The sequence below is a fragment of the Saccoglossus kowalevskii genome, chromosome 5 (assembly GCF_978046115.1).
Source record: "Saccoglossus kowalevskii chromosome 5, keSacKowa6.1, whole genome shotgun sequence".
Taxonomy (NCBI): Eukaryota; Metazoa; Hemichordata; class Enteropneusta; family Harrimaniidae; genus Saccoglossus; species Saccoglossus kowalevskii.
The window spans coordinates 22655187-22675258 of NC_140645.1; the positions used below are offsets into that span (position 1 = coordinate 22655187).

Here is a 20072-nt window from a genome sequence, read left to right on the forward strand (position 1 = left end):
ATTATTATAAATGCTCCTTTGTCAACGGTTACCCATAACTACCGTCCCTCAATGGGAGGTGCTATAACCGATGATTACCTTGCAGATCAAACTACTACAATCAAGAAGTGACGTCATGAAACGGACGATAAGCAGATTAAACCTCAGACGACTAATACAATAATTGTATTAGTTGTCTGAGATTAAACCAAAACATAGACGCTCTAAAAGAATCTATGACCAAACACAGTATAAATTACACAATGTGTGTAAATTGCGCCCTCTAGTGACTACGCTCTTCTGTGACGTAAACAGATCAAAATAAGACCATGCGCAGTGTCGATTTTTGTCTGTGGTCGCCTGTCAATAAAAAAAACTATATTCACTATATTTTAACTGACGAACGCTTATACAACACGACACAGTTTTCATTTTAACGACATAGCTTACACCCAACAACGTCATAATGACGTCACAGAAGCGCGTTGTCATTAGAGAACGCGACTCAGTATAGAAAATATCTATTAGCTGAATGTGAATTATTTTCTGCAGAGACTTGTATAGGTGAAGCTTTGTATTCACAATATATTCTCTTGCTGATATTGTATATTTTTTCCATCAGATCATTTTTTAAGGTGACCGTTAAAGTTGTAAAATTGGTGTGTCTCACCGGTGCACTAAACAAACATCAAGTGTGTACATAATGACATTGTAATGCATGTGGAAATTCAAACAGACACTAAGGAACGACTGTGATGGCGCTGTAACTTCACATGTTTTACACTTGTATTGTCATATTCAATTTGTCGAAAGTTCGTCAGGCAATAGACCTACTCAGTTCTACAGCCTGGGTAAGGACAGATCGCTGATTTTATCACTTTTTTGTCTACTAATATTATTAATGGCATGTTTTAGTTCATATCCCCTTAGCACACAACGACGTCACCTTACGGTAGTGTTTTGACAACCGGTTTTTATGATTTTTTTTAAATTTGATGTTTAATTTCCGACCAACCACTTCGACAGTTTTTCCTTTTAACCCAAGCCGGAACATTTTCTCGCGATTTCCATGGCAACCTTTCCTTGATTTGAGCTATATCAAACATTTCACATTAATTTTCACAAGTAAATTATATATAGTAGAATTTATTGTTGATAGATTAATATTTATATTGATATTATGCATTTTCGGACAACCCGCATGAACAAATATATTCATATTTCTCGTTTCAGAACTGTTGCTACTTTAAATGTTGAAACAGTTTTTTTTTTCATCCAGTATATATTCCATTCATCACAAAACATACCTGATTGATACTTATAACGATGATAATAAAGTGGGACACGTCCATTAAATATTGAAATGAAAAAAAGACGTACATGTAGAAGAATTATACGTTTTTGTCCAAGTACAATACAATACAATACACCTGCAGGGTCGTTGCTTTTATTCATAATATTTCTTTTAATGACTTTCGATTTTCGTAGATATACAATTCCAATGTAATTGCAGTAGGAAAACATTTATTATCGATCGATTTTACACGCAATAATCATTGAGAAAACTATCGATTTCCTTTCGATTGTCGACGCGAAATGTATGTTAATTAGTAATAAAAGCCGGAATTGATTATGACCCTAACCTTGACCTCAAAAGTTTACCCGAACCGTCAGACTCTGAGCTGCGCAAATGAGAAAGTCGATCGTTGAGTGTTTTTTCAAGTTTGTTTCGATGTCAAAATGTTTCATCATAGTTCATCACGTTTACATACGGGTATTTATGGTTGTCAGGATTAAATTATAACGTTTAATGTTATAAATATTTATAAATAATGAATGCTACAACGTGGATATGGAAATTGTTTCAAAATGGTATAATTTTTCATTTTTCAGACAGTTATTTTTTAACAAAAATGTTCGTACTTGGCAACAAACATAATTTCTTATTTTGTTCTTATTTAGAGAATAACGGTTTTGAGTCGCAAAACAATGACATTCAAATAACTGGGGCGCAGGACTCGTGAATCGGTTTTGTTTCGTGAAGTTCTGTGCTCTTTTTATGCACCGGTCAACGTGCCCAGCCACCACCGGTCAACGTACCCAGCCACCACCGGTCAACGTACCCAGCCACCACCGGTCAACGTACCCAGCCACCACCGGTCAACGTACCCAGCCACCACCGGTCAACGTACCCAGCCACCACCGGTCAACGTACCCAGCCACCACCGGTCAACGTACCCAGCCACCACCGGTCAACGTACCCAACCACCACCGGTCAACGTACCCAGCCACCACCGGTCAACGTACCCAGCCACCACCGGTCAACGTACCCAGCCACCACCGGTCAACGTACCCAGCCACCACCGGTCAACGCGCCCAGCCACCACCGGTCAACGCGCCCAGCCACCACCGGTCAACGCACCCAGCCACCACCGGTCAACGTACCCAGCCACCACCGGTCAACGTACCCAGCCACCACCGGTCAACGTACCCAGCCACCACCGGTCAACGTACCCAGCCACCACCGGTCAACGTACCCAGCCACCACCGGTCAACGCACCCAGCCACCACCGGTCAACGCACCCAGCCACCACCGGTCAACGTACCCAGCCACCATACACAGAGGCGGCGGCTTGACATTTTGCTCGACCTTATTACTTATCCAGGGGAATGCTCCCCCTTGACAATTTTGAAAACTATACCCTCTGAAACGCTATTTCCTGCAATTTGAGGGGCAAATTTTGCTGACATAAAGAGTTTCAGCTTGATTTTGGAGGAGCGACTCCCCCAATTTTTTTTCGAGGCCCCCCCCCCTCTGTGCCGCCGCTACTGATACACTGATAAGTTATAATTTACATACAATATCAGGATTTCAAGTGCATGATGCCCGCCTCTACTCTGTCATTTGGTTTATAACAAATACAAAAATGAATTTATCGTGTGCGCGATTATTTGGAATGCTTGTAAATCTGCCGCTGGAAATACGGCTACGGTAAGACACACGGTGAACATAAATTGTGTTGTTTAGAATTGCCCGAAAAAAACTAGAATAAATTGCGAGTCCAACTTTCTGGACCGGAGTTTCCGAATATTTGCACAGGTTACGTTAATTAATTGCATCCAAACCTGTATCGTCCACAGTGAAGGGACGGACGTGTAACTATGATCGTTTCCGATGATGTTAATCTAGGCCGCTCGAGTGTTCAACATAACGCACTAACGCGCCACAAAGCGTGTTCTTTTCTGAAACAGAATTTGAAAGCGTACGATGCAGTTTCTTACCTTACACCTTGATTGTTTATTCGCGCCAACTCAGCCACCGTCGACATGTTGTGTCAAATATATCTAGCTACGTGCTTTCTTGACAAACTTTTAATACGTTTTGAAACCAATCGATAACAAGTGTCATTACGCGGCGCGCGTCACAATATACACAGTTACTGTGACGTTTGCGCGACGCAACGCTCATTGACGCGTTGGTATCACGTGATTTCAAGTCGCGTTCGATTCCATTCAACTCCGGATTCTCGGGATTCTGCACGCTTCAGGGCAACCAGAAAGCAGTGGTTGGTATTTGTCGAGTTCATTAACGCAACAGAAAATCGTACACTTTATAGCTTACTCAAGCTGGTTTTGGGGATTCTATTTCAACTATTTTATTTTTTTTACAACCAGACAGTGTAATAATCACTAAATATGCATTCAGATATCTATCATAGTTGCAACGCGTAATCCTGAAATTATTGTAGTCGTTTGGCGCTATATGTTTGCTCGCACTGATACGATCCTGATCGCGACTTGTGTGTCATCCAAGACTTGCCGAGTAACACTATTTTAATATGGAGATCTAAAAAATATCAATAATTTCACGTGTTTGAGAAATAAAACAAACATAATTGTAACCATAATATAAATTGAAAATCCTGAATAATATAGTACTATATTAGCAAATCTCATGTGTTTCTTTTTTGAGAACCAAAATTGTGTCGTATATACCACGTCTAATCAAGCAACGTTTAATGTAGCCAGAGAGCTTTCTGTCGGAAGTAGCGTGATAGTTTGAAGTTGATGACGACTCCGCCCTCTCCATTAACCTCATTTCAATAAAGCCCGTACCACACTTATAACTTAATAATAAAGCGTGTTTATTTCATTTCTTTTCTTTGCTCCGTTACAATGACATTCTGAAATCTAAATGGAATTAGTCGCACTATTAACGTTACTTGGCAACAAGTATTACGCAATTGAATGCGCGATATTTTACACGTTGACAATCATATTTTAAATTAATTATCGAGATGACAGACCGCAAATCATACTTCTAGCGCGCCAGGCGTTATTTTAGTATTTACCATTCTATTTTTTTTTTCATTATTCAAGTACCGCGAATGGCTTACTCTAAGCCGTATAAATTGTCGTTACGGCGCGCACCCCGTATTATTTGATACACTTTTTTTTAAATCATATAAACCAATTAAATTGTCATGACTGAGTCCGGTACAGTGCATTAACATGTCATCGCACGGTCTGTTGGTGTCGACTTAATGCCGACTCCACCAACCCTAGTTTAGAGGAATGATCGAAACAAACGTTCCTTGACTGGCAAAGATGTAATATGTTGAAGCTCCAATGTATGCGCAATACATCATCCTTTTATTAATAGGGCCCTCTATGAATGACGGAACGTTTCTGTGACGTATGTTTGTGAGGGCAAAGTCGTTCAAATCGACCTCTCCACTTGTTGTGCAGTCTTTCGCAATCTAGAATGTAGTAAAATATCTCCAAAACATCTAATGATCTTCATTGATTGGCGATTACAAAATAAAACGTTATTTGCGCTTTGAACGGCCTTCGTGTCACCATTAATGTCAGAGAAACCATTCGTTGCTAGAGGGCGCAACAGATAGGCCGATCTGCCTGACGCGTGGAATCTCCACTGTTACTGAACACGAAGTAACGAAACTATTTCCAGTGGTTTTATTTTTAAAAGGCGTTACAATAATTCGTCACTTTTAGCCTTTTTAATGAAATAATCGTCGTTCGGCGCGCGTTTGAAAATCGCGTCAATGAAGAACGCTGTTCTTTACACGTATTGTATACGACGGATGGGACGTGATAAATCTGAATATTTTTGTCATTGGGGCATTATTATAATAAAAATGAATAATATTAAAGGACAAACCTTAAAAAATATTTTTAAAATACAGATATTCAAAATAAGATATACTAGTAAGTGTTACAAAGGTGAATCCTCGGGAGCGGAGCTACGTCACAAGACATTCCACGTTGCTACGACGCCCACCACTGTACATGCATTTCTATGGGCTCTGTGCGCGCTGCTGTGGAACGCCGGTCGAGCCGGTGAAAATTCGAGAAAACAACATAAACTCAACTTTGAAGTAATCCCGAACAACCAAATTTATATATGTTACACACGTAGGGCTAATCTTGTTACACTGTTCAGAGGAGTCTCAACAATCATCCCAAAGTACCGTTTTCAGCGAGTTTTTGGCCTTTGTTTTCACCGCCGCGGGTTGCCAAGCGGTGAAAATGCCCGGATGTCCGCCCCCGAGGATAGACAGTATATTATTTTTGTTTGATCAGTTTATTGATAATGGGTATATTTAGAGGTGGCTAGCTCGTGTTTCAATTACCAGTAAATATTGGCTTGAATATTTGCCATCACATCGAGTGTTTACAATGAAGGCAAAACAAAGAATGCACCACGTTACCTTTTATGATCTATGATCTATGATCTATCCTCGTTATATATTTACAACTCTTGGACATGTGACCCATTGTTTTTTTCCGCCTGTATTCCATATTTGGTGTTTTTTTAATCGCCACTGTTTTTTTTCAGATACATATTAGTAATAGTCAAAACTTTCATCATGTGTAGATTGTAATCGTCACAGTTTTAATTCGTTCATATATACTTTAGTAAATTACACTCGGAAAAAACTTCCTTATGTACCCCACCCCTGAACCTAAGTCTAACCCAACTCCTACCCACCAACACTCCCCAATTTTATTGTATTTCCATTTTGAACCATGACTTCAGTATTGGGACTCAATACCTATAAACCATACTCTGAGAAGGATTTATTTGAGATACCTATACAGAAAACGCGTCTAGTGAATATTTTCGCCGTTCTGCATGGCAAAGCACTGAATATAGCTGTTTGTGTTTATGCACATGTTCCATTCTACTGACAGCAACGGGGCGAAGTGTAGTGTGCATTTTCCGTGTTTTCATGTATTTTTCTATGATTTCTTTGTAAATTATGGACCAAACGGACATAATTTTCTCTATAGGTTCTTTAAAAAAAAAAACATATGTAAATAATTATGCAGGACTTTTTTATGAAACATAGGTTACAAAATGACTTTCGGACTTTAGCTGTTCCGGGTAGGGAAGAAATTCAGATCTACATATTGTAAGGTATGTGCTTTGCTACAGAAGCAACAATGAAATAGAAAATCGTAGCCTCGTTCGGTCACTTTTATTTCAACAATGTTTTCTAGCAACATGGAATTATTATGTCCATGAATAATCTATTTTACCAGCAAAATGTGCTCAAATAATCAAAACAGCTGAATTAGACCAAAAATTATTATCAGAAATTCTGATAATTTGTGCCATCAGAATTTGGCTCGTCCTTTTTTCTGGTCGGGAAACTGTGATAGATAAAACAAAAGTACGTGTTGTCACGTTTCGCTTGCACAAGTACTTCGTAGATAAATCAGAACGATGCGTGCGTGACAATGATGTATTTACAGAAGTCTTGACAGGGTGACCGCGTCACTGAAAGCTAACTATTCTGTCTTTTACTTCGAATTTATAATTTGTCGGTTTCTGAAGCCTATAATATATTGTTGAACGACGTCAGCACGGTCATCGAATCGAAAAAAAAATCTCACGTTTCACATAATAATTTTAATAATCTAAAACATGATAAGCCGCGGAGTGATTGGAATACTGTGGCGAGTAGAATATGACAAACTATGATTGACCCGGTAATGGATAAAATGGCGGATACTCAATTTTAAAATATCACGTAATATTAGTACTTAGACTCGCAAATGGCGTACGGGGCAAATTGTCAAATGCATTACCGGCACTGCACCGTGACCGAACGCAGCTAGATCTTGAGGGAGAAATGGACTGAGAAGGGAGGCTCGACACAAGCTGCGTGTAGATGCAACGGAGCTGAAGTACGAGTCAAATCATGAACATGGTTCGAGAAACAGTTCTAATTTACAAGTTTGAGTTTCGTTTTTGGTTTTCTTCACGTAAATTTGTTGGGCGACAAAGATTTTTGGAATTTGGATTTTTTCCCCGTACTTTAATACTCGGTACGCCCGCGTCTTTGGCAGCACTGGGGAGCGGGCGGCTTCGGTGATGATATAGCATTGCGAGAATAAGCATTGATCTGGTTAAAACTGCTCCAAATGTAGGTGAAATATAAAACACGAAATGTCAAATGAATAATGTGTGACCGTGGGCAAATAACGATAAAAATATAGAGTGGTGTGCAACCTTGTTAATAATTTGATTACTGATAACAATACATCGTGCTTTCACGCTAAGATTGTATACTGAACGACGCATTCCTAATATGCACTGAGAATGCGCTGTAGACAAACGTTTGCCCAGTATCACTTGGAGATCACAGCCACCTGCCACGCAAACATATATGTTGCCATGGAAGCAGCGACAAAGCATCAGGTAAAGGTGACTTTCAAAGCTTTTAGCGCGAAACAACCCACTCGTTTTAATTCGAGCGTCAAACACATTTATTTTGAGACTCGCACGAAGTACGGAAGAAGTTGTACATGGAATTTGTACAGAACTTCCGATGGAAATGTTACAAACTACCACACAGAGCGTTAGCGATACAATCGTAATCACAGTTAATTATTGTTATGTGTATAATTATATGTCGTTTTAGGGCGGAATCGTTGTTTTTTTGAGAAAAAACACACACTTGTTTTGTAAATCTCAGTGAATGATTGGAAATTGTTTATTTGAGTGGGGTTTATTTAGCTTAGAAATTAGTGAATATAATCGTATTATCTTCTAGTCACGCACTACTTACACCGCGCATTAATACAATGAATGGGTCAATAGACGAGTATAAACACCTGTTAGTAGCCAGATTGTTAATCGTATATACTACATTCGACAGTTAATGAAGCCCAACCCCCACTAGTTCGGTGATAATAAAGTAGAAGGCCGGAGTTTAGCCAACTTTTACTAATAATATAGTTATAATAGATTTTCTTGGTTTACAAACCACGTTCATATTTGAAGTTTACCCACAATGCACCACGCATATATACCATGATTATTTTATTATTTATTCCCGTGGGATTATCACCGGTAATTTAAAGAAACAGTCAGTTTCGCAACAATTTTTGGTCATATTCCTGACGTTATTGATAGCGAATACACCATTTCAATAAATCGCGCCCGCCAGCGACAAACGCTATCGACGATGTGAACGGCTTTTGTGTCGCTCATTTTGTTTTGCGTTTACGTCATTGAAACGTTCGTCACTAGAGGGCGCGATTTATAGAAGAGGTGTATTCACTTACTCTGTAAGCATTTAGTATTTCTGGGTCACACAGGAAATTATTACGGATATCATTGTAACTTGGTTAATGGGTTACTAGTACTTTCTTTTTATGTAAGCTTTATTACGTTTTCAGTTGGACATTGCTGTATGTTTTATGTACGTAATTTGTTGTGGAATAGATTAGGGACATATGAGGATGGGTGGGGTAATCGGATAAATTTGCTTTCTGTAAGTTATACACAAAACATAAACTGTATATTTACACAGTTCAACACGTGAGTGAATTGTATTTTACTGTCTACTGAAAGTCTAACGTTATTGAGACTAACTGAATAATTTGTAACGTAACCTTCGGGACTCGGACACCATACAAAGACTTTATATACATACAAAGACTATATAAACTGTTAATAACGAGGATTGCACTATTGAAAGCCAGGATGCGATTGACTATTTAGTTCTGGACGTCATTTTAAGATGATATACTCATAAAAAAATGATTCTGTTCTTTAAATTCCCGAACTCGGCATCCGCCCGCCTTCGCCTTGGCCCACATACTATAGTATGGTTTCAAATATCCCAAGAATTTTCTGAGACACCAATTAATTTAACGAATACCGCCGGTATGTTAATGCTACCGATTGTATAAAGTTCTAGTACATTAAGAATATTCATTAATGCAATTTAACCTGATTCATGGTAACCCTCACCCAACTGCGATTTTCGAATTGTCGTCCGGACCCCGAACAGTAACCAGTCACATGGTCGATTTTATACCAATAGCCATCGACGACAACGATGCTGATATTCACGAATCGCCGAATAAACACATTAAACTACAAAATAGCCACGACCTCATAGTTGCATTGACCCCATTCAACAAAAGTCTCTCTACCATGCGGGATGTGCGGGATATCGTCGCTGGGATAATGACCACCCAATAAGTAACGGGCTAAAATAATAAATGTCGAACATTTCACAAACACTTGAAACGAGAAAACAACATTTGTTCCCAGTGCAACCCAAAAACAAACTGGAAAACATGATGTGTGATCGGTAACATAACACCAGATAGTGTTATTAAAAGTGTAACCAGCAACGCATGTGCCCACCGACCTCGTTTATGTTCTTGTAATGGTACTATACGCCTCAGTCATGATAAAGTAAATATTACGCATTGGGGTATCATTAACGGTATATCTTCTGTGATCTCATACGCCCTTAGGCTTACTATATGTAGGTCAGTTTGAAATACAGTCATTATTGTTAATATTGTTCTGTATGTCTATCAATCCCTTTTTTTAATTATAAATCAATTATGTTACTTGAATTGAATAATGGTAGCACGGATCTACAGTTGATTGGCCACCTTTTTTCAATGTTATCAAATAATTAATTGCTTTGTAACGATGAAAACATGTTATCGTGGAACCTCGGTGAAGACTGACCCCAATGCACGCCAAAGAAAAACAAGAGCCCATTTCACGGACGTCGGTCCCCACCCTCCTCAAGTTAATCGGTGTAATAAGTCATAAGGTCTCACCTTAAAGGCCTTTGGTCAGTGAGGGTCTTGATCGGTCGCGATCTAGGCTGCCGTATCTGAAGGCTGTTCTGAGTATAACATGACACCATGGCCAGCGGGCGGGTAACACATTGGACGTTGTAGGAGTACCGGGACGAGAACGGGTACACAGTGGGATGAATGTCTGTTTCACGGATCACGTCTTCGACAGTCATGTCTTTCGGAACTTATAAACTCCGTCTTCGGTTTAAGCACCGGAGTGAATCCTATACGTCATCATTTGTTGCTGTTTTATGTCACTATACAATACTCATGTTACATAACATTAAAGTTCCCAGTACACTTATCCAAGACGTCGTTTCTCCGTTTCTATCACGACGGCGCACGACCCCCTAACTGTGCAGTTATCTGCTCACTAACTGTACCCCTTAAGCTGTATTGAGTTAAGGCGTACGCCATCTACGGGTCCAAAACTATTGACGTAATAAAACGTATCAGCAGGAATTCTGCATCTCTGGGGAATTTGTTCATCATCTTGCTTTAAATCGTTAATTTTGTTTATTCAAGTTTCATTTAGTTCGATTATTAGAAGTAATCATAAAGCAATATAGATTTTAACTAATCGCGTGTTTTGCATGAAACCGAACATAAAAACGGGACAAACGAAGGTCATAACGTCGCAGTGACGTCAAAACATTTTGGAGGTATTTTCACTTTTAACAAACGTTTTTTTTGTAATATATTTGCTGAAGAAAGTGTATCTCAACGCCATATTCTTATCCTAAGTTCGATTCGCGCCTTTCTCTCATTATACGAGATATCGCAGTGAACGGAAAATCACCTAACTGTAGCGTTTTTTGTCAACCCTGGAAACTAGAAAACATGAATATTCAACATTGCCACAACTGCATTATCAGTGAGACAGTTATATCACATTTACGTACATAGAAGGCCTATCGACATTTGGTACATTGGTACAGTGATCCGGTTTTATATAATAGTTCTTCGTTTGTTCAATTATATCAAATTTTGGCCGCAGAATAAAGCCATGGCCAACACTCAGTTAATCTGCACAACTTTAATTAGTTGAGAGATTCAGTTGCAGACATGTTACAAAGAAATTACTAGTAATTATATTGTTCACAGCAAGGGGATTTTTCGTGTATATTTTGGAAGGGATATTTTATAATATGAGGTTATTACGAAAATACCTCAAAGTATGCACAAAGACAGTACAGCTGGAGTATCGACCGACGCGCAGCGGAGGTCGATGCGCGGCGTACTGTCTGAGTGCATACTTTGAGGTGTTTTCGTAATAAACTTATTATTATACATCTTTTCCTTCCAAGGATACATCATGGGAATGCCGAAATCCAAAAAGTTTAGAAGAGAATCAGCGAACTTTGTTTTTATTATTATAGGACGCTTACGCGCATAATCATTCCATATTTGGAATTCGCATTTCCATATATGGTAGGATGAAAATACCCCGTAAAATACCGCAAAATTACGGCACGCTGTAACTTATGGCGTTACGGTGACAGATGTATAATAATGACATTTATGTAACCACTGTAAAGATTATTTGATTTTTTTTCAAAACCACCAATAACGATTATTGCTAATTGCTGTTCACATTTGTTAGATATAACCTCCACATGCCGAAACATGTTTTGTGGGAAAGACGTTATATCCAGTCTTGTATATGCCGGTTTACACGATCAGATAAATCGCGTTGCAAAATCATATTTTAGAAAAATCGGACATACTTGAACTTTGGCACCCAATTATTCTTATCAGATTAATTTGACCATGTAAACACATACTTTTTTCATCAGATTAAACGGACGCAGTTTCGTCCGACAAATCTGATAAGATAAATTTGACTGTGTTAACCGGCTTTTTATCTGACTTAAAATCCACCGCCCAAACCAGTTATCGATATACATTTTTGTAGAATTCTCATTATAGTTATTCCTGTCAACTTTCTGTACGACATTTTTAAACGGAATATGCTTCTAGAACGTTTACTACGTAGTGTGTGAATTTCGGAATTTGGCAAAAGACATTTGGCTTGAGAAAACAAGTAACTGGAAACATGACATTTCGTTTATTTCACCTGCAATGGGGAATTACGATTGGCCGAGAAGCACTATCTCACCAGTAATGGAGGATTGTGATTGGTCGAGAAGCACTAAAACACCTGTAATGGTGAATTCTGATTAGCCGAGAAGAACGAATCACCTGTAATGGGAATTCTGATTGCCGAGAAACACAATATCTCCTGCAATGAAGAATTCTGATTGACCGAGAAATACTACATCACCTGTAATGGAGAATTCTGATTGACCGAGAAATACTACATCACCTGTAATGGAGAATTCTGATTGACCGAGAAGTACTACATCACCTGTAATGAAGAATTCTGATTGGCCGAGATTCACTACGTCACCTGCAATGGAGAATTGTGATTAGTCGAGAAGCACTACAACACCTGTATCACCAGTAATGGAGAATTTTGATTGGTCGAGTAGCACTACAACATCTGTAATGGAGAATTATGATTGACCGAGAAGCACTCTATCACCAGTAATGGAGAATTGTGATTGGTCGAGAAGCACTACAACACCTGTAATGGAGAATTATGATTGGCCTAGAAGCACTACATCACCTATAATGGAGAATTCTGATTGGCCGTGATGCACTAGTGGGTTTTAATCTTTGTTCGATGTTACATGATTGTTTTTCAAATAGATATTCAAAGATGGGCTGTTTTCACCAAATCACTCTATGATAGTTTATCTCACCTGCAAGTGCAAGAATGACTTCACATAGGTGATTTTTTTCTGTCGATATTTGTGAGTTTGTGAGTCAGTCATAGTGTCAGTAGCAAAGACTCGTCTTACATATATATATATATTTGCATCAATAGGCCTTGCACTAGACCCTTAAATGCCACACATCTTGGCACCAAATTGTCCTATAATAACAGAAATTTCTAATATTGAACATTAAATTTTGACATGTTAAACTGTGTTTGACAATGACTAGTGGATTGAGTCTATTTGATAGTGTACCAGTAGTGCCTACAAGGATAATGGACCTAATATATATGGCCGCCAGGATCTCGATGAGAACGAGAAGGCCACGAGATCTGTCTCTGTCATTCAAATAGTGTGCACGTGCATTTCGTCATCACGTCCACTGTTTCAAATACCATGGTTACATGAGTCAGAGATACAGTAGGCGCCAGGAGGGAAAGAATGGGGCACTATTTGAGGGGGAAACGGTTTCGTGAATATCTCGCTCTCAGCGAGATCTCGGAGGCCATTTGCCTCCGTCTAAGATTTATAGGTGACCATCGTCCGCACATTCGAACGACATAATATTTCATGTGAATAATACATACACATTACTGAATACGGTATTTTTATTGCATTTTACAAATATTTATATTGAAACAGTTACGTGCTGCTTATTTTGTTCGATTGTTATACGGTATCGTGACGTATCTATTACGTATCAACGGTTTACCGTCAAAAACTTGTGGAACCGCGATGACCAATAAGTATTCAGTAAAGCTTTTTTGGCACGTTCTTGGCAGGGTCACCAATGTTGGCGGGTTTTCTGTACTGGCAGACGATGAAAAACTTCGGCCCGTAGCTAAGTTGCTTGGTAGCCACACCACAACCCAGTTCATATGTACTCTTCCACACTATTGCTGTGAAGTGACCTATAAGAAACAATAGCAAAACAAAAACTAGAATATCCTTCACCCACTGGATTATAATCGGCCATAATCGATGTTTGTCGGCCAATCTCGGCCAGCCTGTTAACGAGTATTCTCGGTTGGTATTCCAGATCAAAAACTTATACCTTGTACAACGATATAGATAAATAAATCCGTGTGACTTGTCGAATCAATTCACCGTTCATGCCCGACAATGTATTTTTTCTAAAACTTGGTAGGTAGTGCCCTTCATCCCATGACTAACATTTTTTGTTGGTTGTTAATACGATCATTACATGGAGAAGATTAAACAATATTATACCGAGTAGGTGACAAAACAAAAGAGTATTTTGGAAATCTTGGTTCCTAGTTATAATAGCCTGAGCACATTCTGGCGGCCATTTTATAGCTCGTGCTATATCGACCATTTTAAATCATCGTTTTAAAATGACGACGCGTACTTACCAACGTCATTTCCGGTGGCAGGTGGTTTAGCACTGTTGGTTGAGTAGTCCCATTTTACTTCCTCTGAATACCACATAGACACCGGATATTCACCTGTAAGGAGTCACGTAACCAAAATTACCTTGTCATTTTTTAACGATTGATTTGGTTTCACAAAAAGTAATGAAATATTGTTATGTTGCCCCCTCACCACCACACAAGATTCAATCACAGTCCCTCTATCAGTGATAGAGGGACTGTGATCCAATCAACTTTTTGGAGGGTAAGTTGGTGTAACATGGTAGCCCCTACCTAGGAGTATCTGATTTAATCACCGTTAGCCTAGACCTAGCATGACGAGGTCGCGTGAGTTGCGCCCTCCGCGGCTGGCGAGGGCCTACTCACGCATACATGTCAACCTAGCCTCGACCCAGTGGAACGTCGCGCCACTCCACTAACTTCTAGTTATGACGTTAGCATTACGTAACAAATCTGGGGATGCATCAAAGAAAACTATTCTCGAATTATAGGAAATGGATATATATATATTTATACAAAAAATCAGGATTTCAAGCATTTGAAAGCAGATACCTGTTAATTTATCTTCAGTCGGATGAGTGTAACCGTTAGCGAATGAAAAATAGTTTTCTCCTCTATCTGGTGGGTTTTCTCCCCGATTAGTGCTATGGACTTCATGACCTTTTGGCTCAACCGGCATAGCAGCGACTTCCTCGGCCCAGGCTTGGGCGTAGTTATTTAGATCGTCCGCTAAAACTAGAGGTTTAGTGATACCGTGTAGACAACGGTAGTAGTTATGAGCGTTCAACATCTGTTGCCGGAGATCGCCCAGACCACTGTTACATTCTACTTTAGCAGTTGGGTTGGAACAGGGGCCTGTTGTCTGGGTTGTTTTAGCGTTTCCACTGCAATCACCGCCAGTATCGCCACCGTCACCATCCCCACCCTTTCGACCTGTAGCACAACAACAAACAGTAAAGTAGTATGTTCGTGAGCACCACTTGATGATGCGACCTTGCTCGGTGGTCGCGTTGCAATTAAGAGAAACTCATATTTTACACATGACAACATGTAGGACTGTCACAATGAAGTTAAATTTCCATTTAATATTATTATTTTTCTATTTTATTTTAATTCGGATCATCGTAAAAACTTTTAAATAGATCCATGATGATCGAGTTGAAAGAGCCTTGTCTACTAAGACCACTATAATTGTGGTTTATTACGTGAATTTCTGATAATTCGTCATTGTTTTGTGTATTATTAAAGGGCGGTTGTCTTTGCACCGTGAATGCGAGGCAGTTTTGCGTTGATAAACATTGATTTTCCCACAATCCAATGCGCTCATAACTACCGTTCCAACCACCAAAGAATTTACATAATTAAAGCTTAGTAATGTGTCAGTTTGTACTGCACGACACTCAAAACCGCCATCTTTGTTAGAGACCAATATCTCGCGCTAGCCCTGAGTACACTCCTGCAGGTTGGCCTACTTCAGCTGATCATTCGATCCCCACGATGGGAGCCGAATGATCAGCGGAAGGAGGCCAACCTACTACAGGACTGTACTCAGGGCTATTTCTCGCGCATGAAAATGTACGCTATTTTTTGTAGAATTGTTTTATTTGAAATTATTTGAAAACAAAAATGAAATGATGTATGATTTTCTAGGAGTTAAAAAGTTGTTACTGTTGTTGTTGTTTTTGCCAGCGAACAATTGTCTAGTTTACGATACATCTCGGAATAATGTCACTATGCACTACACCTCCATTCATGACTCCGCCATTTTGTATCTTACCTCCAGACTCTGGGCAGTCGGCTTCATCGCTGTCGTCCATGCAGTTCTTTTTGCCGTCGCAAATCTGATTTTCTTTCACACACGATTTTTGATCTGCACATATGTACGGATAGCCTTTCACCATACATAGGTCAGTATTTACCTCTAGTCGAGCCACCCTACCTAAGAAGAAAAACATTTATGCAAATGATATAATTAATATGCAACATGCTAATTTACCTGTTTACATTACATGTTTAATTTCCTGACATCATTTCAATGCAAAGTAGACGGTGAGTGCTAAGTCTTGTTGGATTATGTCACGTGTTATCATATGCGTGACATATTCTTGAGGACGGAGGTTCGTCACAAGTTGTCTCACGTTGCTAAGACCACCACTGTACCACGTATTTCCATGGGCTATGCGCGAGCTGCTGTGAAACGCCGGTTGAAGAGCCGGTGAGAATAGCTAAACAACACAAACTCAACTTTTAAGTAATCCTGAACAACCAAATTTATATAGATAGTATATGTTGCACACGCAGGGGTTATATTGGTTCACTGTTCAGGGGAATCTCAACAATCATCCCAAAGTACCGTTTTCTGATAGTTTTCGGCCTTTGTTTTCACCGTGGCGGTTGCCGCGGGTGAAAATACCCGGATGTCCGCCCGAGATTAATTAGCAACGTCACAGTTAGACTTAGTGTTTCATTATTTTATTGCCTAGTGCCAGCCCCTTCATGTAATAACTGTGGATTTGTGTTCGCAGTAAGCGCCATTCCAGTTGTTATACTAAATAATAGAGTGGCCGTACTTGAAACTTAGATCTCGGCGTCCAATTTCAGTCTGCATATTTTTAACATTTTAGGCAATAAATTATTGATATAATTGTTACGAAGTTTTAAAAATCACGACAAACAAGCTCATATTGACTGAGGCAATAAATCATCATGCTGCAATGACGTCACTGGGTCATTAACCGGTTTAGCCACTTTCACTGAACTATCATGGCACCAACAGAAAAAAGAAGTTTTACTCCAAATAAAAAATCTGCAAAATATTTCCCTAGTATATTGTGTGTTCATCATTACGTAATGTCCACCAAACCCAAACTGCTGCTTCATTTTATTGATAATTAATTATCAAGTTGACTCACAAAATAACTACGTCACGGTGAATTTTTGTTCCACATAAGATGCTTATAAATATGATAAAATAAAGATAAACAAACAAATTTCAAATATCAACATCGCGGTGAGCTTAGTTATTTGAATATAGTTATTCATTTTGTTGCGCAACAACAGTATAGTAAATCAGTTTCCAACGTCATGATGTCATCAAGTTAGCGGTGATTACGTAATATTCAGAATTACAGTATGGTAGCATCTGTTAGTATTCAACATATAAAAATATCTCAGTAAGTGTCATCTTGTAATTATAATCCGAAATAACAAATAGAAATCGATTTAAACTTGACACATTGCGTACGCGTTATTTTCGAATGTTTTAACACATTTGTATATTCAAAGTTTAAGATATAAGATATTCCTGTCTCTACATATTATGGGACTGAATTCATGAAATGCGACAATATGTTACAGCCAATGAGAGAGAACCTTTCTTGATGTTACAACCAATGAGAGAGAACCTTTCTTGATGTTACAACCAATAAGAGAGAACCTTTCTTGATGTTACAACCAATAAGAGAGAACCTTTCTTGATGTTACAACCAATAAGAGAGAACCTTTCTTGATGTTACAACCAATAAATAAGAGAGAACCTTTCTTGATGTTACAACCAATAAGAGAGAACCTTTCTTGATGTTACAACCAATAAGAGAGAACCTTTCTTGATAGCAGTCTGATTTTTTGCTGACCCGAAGAAAACTGAATGTGATTTGGATAGTCACAAAATTCGCATTTTACATAAAACATTTAAAACACGTAAAATGAGTGTTGTGTTAGTTTACTGTGAACTGATTGCAACTGTTCTTACCCCCTGCCAGTGTGTCTCGTTCAGGTCTCACTGCAGGGACGGCTGCCTCCACCACCTACAGAAAATCATACAGTTAGGTTAGGCATTCAACAAATCATTAAATGACAATAATCCTGAGATTTTACCACATTTTCAGATTTTTTCATTTTTTAAAGGATTTCTTTTTAAAAGACTCCACACGTAGTGGAAAGTGTAAAACTCGAGTAAATATAATTCCATTGATGGCATATGTTTCACCTTTCTTTTTTTTCTGGGCTGGGCGTCACTTTTCAGAAGGGTGAAATCGAAATGTCAATATAACAGTGAATTCGGTTCATCTTAAATTTGAACAAAACACATTTATTTGGGAGTAATTTTGTTTTTCAAGTTCATGGTACCATGTGGCACAGTTTTTTTAGTAACCGTGCATGTGGCCATGCCAATGTTCAAAGCTACCAGTAGACATAATTTGATACGAACAAACTGCTCTCTGATTGGTCTGTTAGGTGTTGTTTGGGTACCTAATCAGAGATAATCTTGTAAGTAGCATTGGCACAAATATTAGTGTTTTTGGTCATGGCATGAATGCACCCGAATCCGGTAAACACTCTTTTCTGTATTTTTGTCAAAATATTTGAAAAAAAACACATAAAAACTTCAAAAAACATATAATAAAACATATAGACCGAAAAATGTTTTTCCCAGTCTGGGTCTGCGGTGTTTAAGCTGGGATTGAAAACAACAGAAACAACCACAATGACAATACATAATGTAGCCACGTGCACTGGAGAAACTTTCACTAGACCGAATAACACACAAAATCAGCAAATGAGTACTCAGTATAAACTGACTAATCTAAAACAATAAATAATGTTATAAACACTTACGAGAAAAACCACCGCGTATAGCACAATGTTTACAGGACGTTTCCACTTCATTACATTACCAGAAATGTACGGAATAGCATAGAATGCAATTGAACTGTCACCGGAAACTACCACTATTTAAATACCATGTCAAACAGTGTAAACTGCAAATGGTGGCTATTTTTATCACTCTATTTTTGTTTCTGTAAAAGTAACAACGTCATCCTCAAACGACATAACGGCATATAGTCAGCAGGTTCGTCCTTATAAATAAACCCTCATATTGTTTTGTTTAATTTGACCAAAATACAGTAGTTAAATTATTAGCAATATATGTCGCATTTGTATGTTTTGTCGTCGTCGTATTTGTTTTGGTTAGCGACGAAATTATATACTTTAATGGTGCCAGTAACTATTTGAGTTGTTATTGTTTTGTAGATTTTTTTTGGACTTTTTCAGAATGCAGTACCACGACAAATAGCAAAACAATATGCCGGAAACTTTTGACAATGCAAGGCGTTCCATTCATACACACCGCGAAATAGTCACGTGTGTGAGGTATGTACATGTTCATTTCACTCACATGATAACCTTGATGTGTGCATGTTACCTGCTACACTTAAACTTGTACCAGTAGAATAGAATAGAATAGAATAGAATAGAATAGAATAGAATAGAATAGAATAGAATAGAATAGAATAGAATGTTACCTTGACAACGTGGTGAAATTAAAACAGTGAATATGCCCAACATAGTGAAATTAAATTTCAGTAAAAAATAAATGGGTTTACAGTAAAATAAAATAAAATAGACTATGTCAACACTGTCGGTACATGTTTAATTGGTTGTATATAATATGTATTTTTTTTAATATGTTTTTTTTTATATACGGCATCCTGAGGACAAAATAGATTATGATTCGTCGTAACTAAAAATGTAGCTTTTGCATCACCATGGAGGTAAAAAATATGTATTACCTCCATGACACTACTAGTATTCATTTTCACTGTTAGTGTTACTGTACGTACAAACACAATCAGCGCGCATGCGTATTAGAAAATATTAGTGTTTCATCGAGCTGTTATTATATGCATATAGTAAATCATAATGTATTCAACAAAGTATTCATAAATATATGGTATTTATAGATATTGTATTCAAGATATTCAACCCAATAAATAAA

The 20072-nt window shown here is 38.4% G+C and overlaps 2 protein-coding genes across 2 annotated transcripts in view; both read right to left on the reverse strand.

Annotated features, from left to right (window-relative positions):
* The window catches only part of LOC100374302 (uncharacterized), a 30916-nt gene extending 20539 nt beyond the window's left edge, over positions 1–10377 (reverse strand). Inside the window, exon 1 of the mRNA XM_085499235.1 lies at positions 10102–10377. Coding sequence (XP_085355361.1) covers positions 10102–10295 — 194 coding nt within the window. The 5' untranslated portion in view covers positions 10296–10377. The remainder of the gene's footprint in view (positions 1–10101) is intronic.
* A 3115-nt stretch (positions 10378–13492) lies between these two features.
* Positions 13493–18995, reverse strand: LOC100374455 (uncharacterized). Its single transcript, XM_006812253.3, has 6 exons — positions 18911–18995; positions 18045–18099; positions 16071–16232; positions 14846–15226; positions 14276–14368; positions 13493–13813 (listed from the first exon to the last, which is right to left on the reverse strand). Exons 1-6 carry the CDS (start codon positions 18959–18961, stop codon positions 13653–13655), a joined length of 903 nt encoding a protein of 300 aa, XP_006812316.1. The 5' UTR covers positions 18962–18995; the 3' UTR covers positions 13493–13652.
* Positions 18996–20072: the final 1077 nt, after the last annotated feature.

Excerpts from the sequence above, each read along its gene's own strand:
- LOC100374455 (XM_006812253.3), bottom strand. The coding sequence starts at position 18,961 with ATGAAGTGGAAACGTCCTGTAAACATTGTGCTATACGCGGTGGTTTTT. Across the intron at positions 14,369-14,845 it reads GACTGAAGATAAATTAACAG|GTGAATATCCGGTGTCTATG; the intron begins GTATCTGCTTTC and ends GACTCCTTACAG. Across the intron at positions 13,814-14,275 it reads TGCCACCGGAAATGACGTTG|GTCACTTCACAGCAATAGTG; the intron begins GTAAGTACGCGT and ends TGTTTCTTATAG.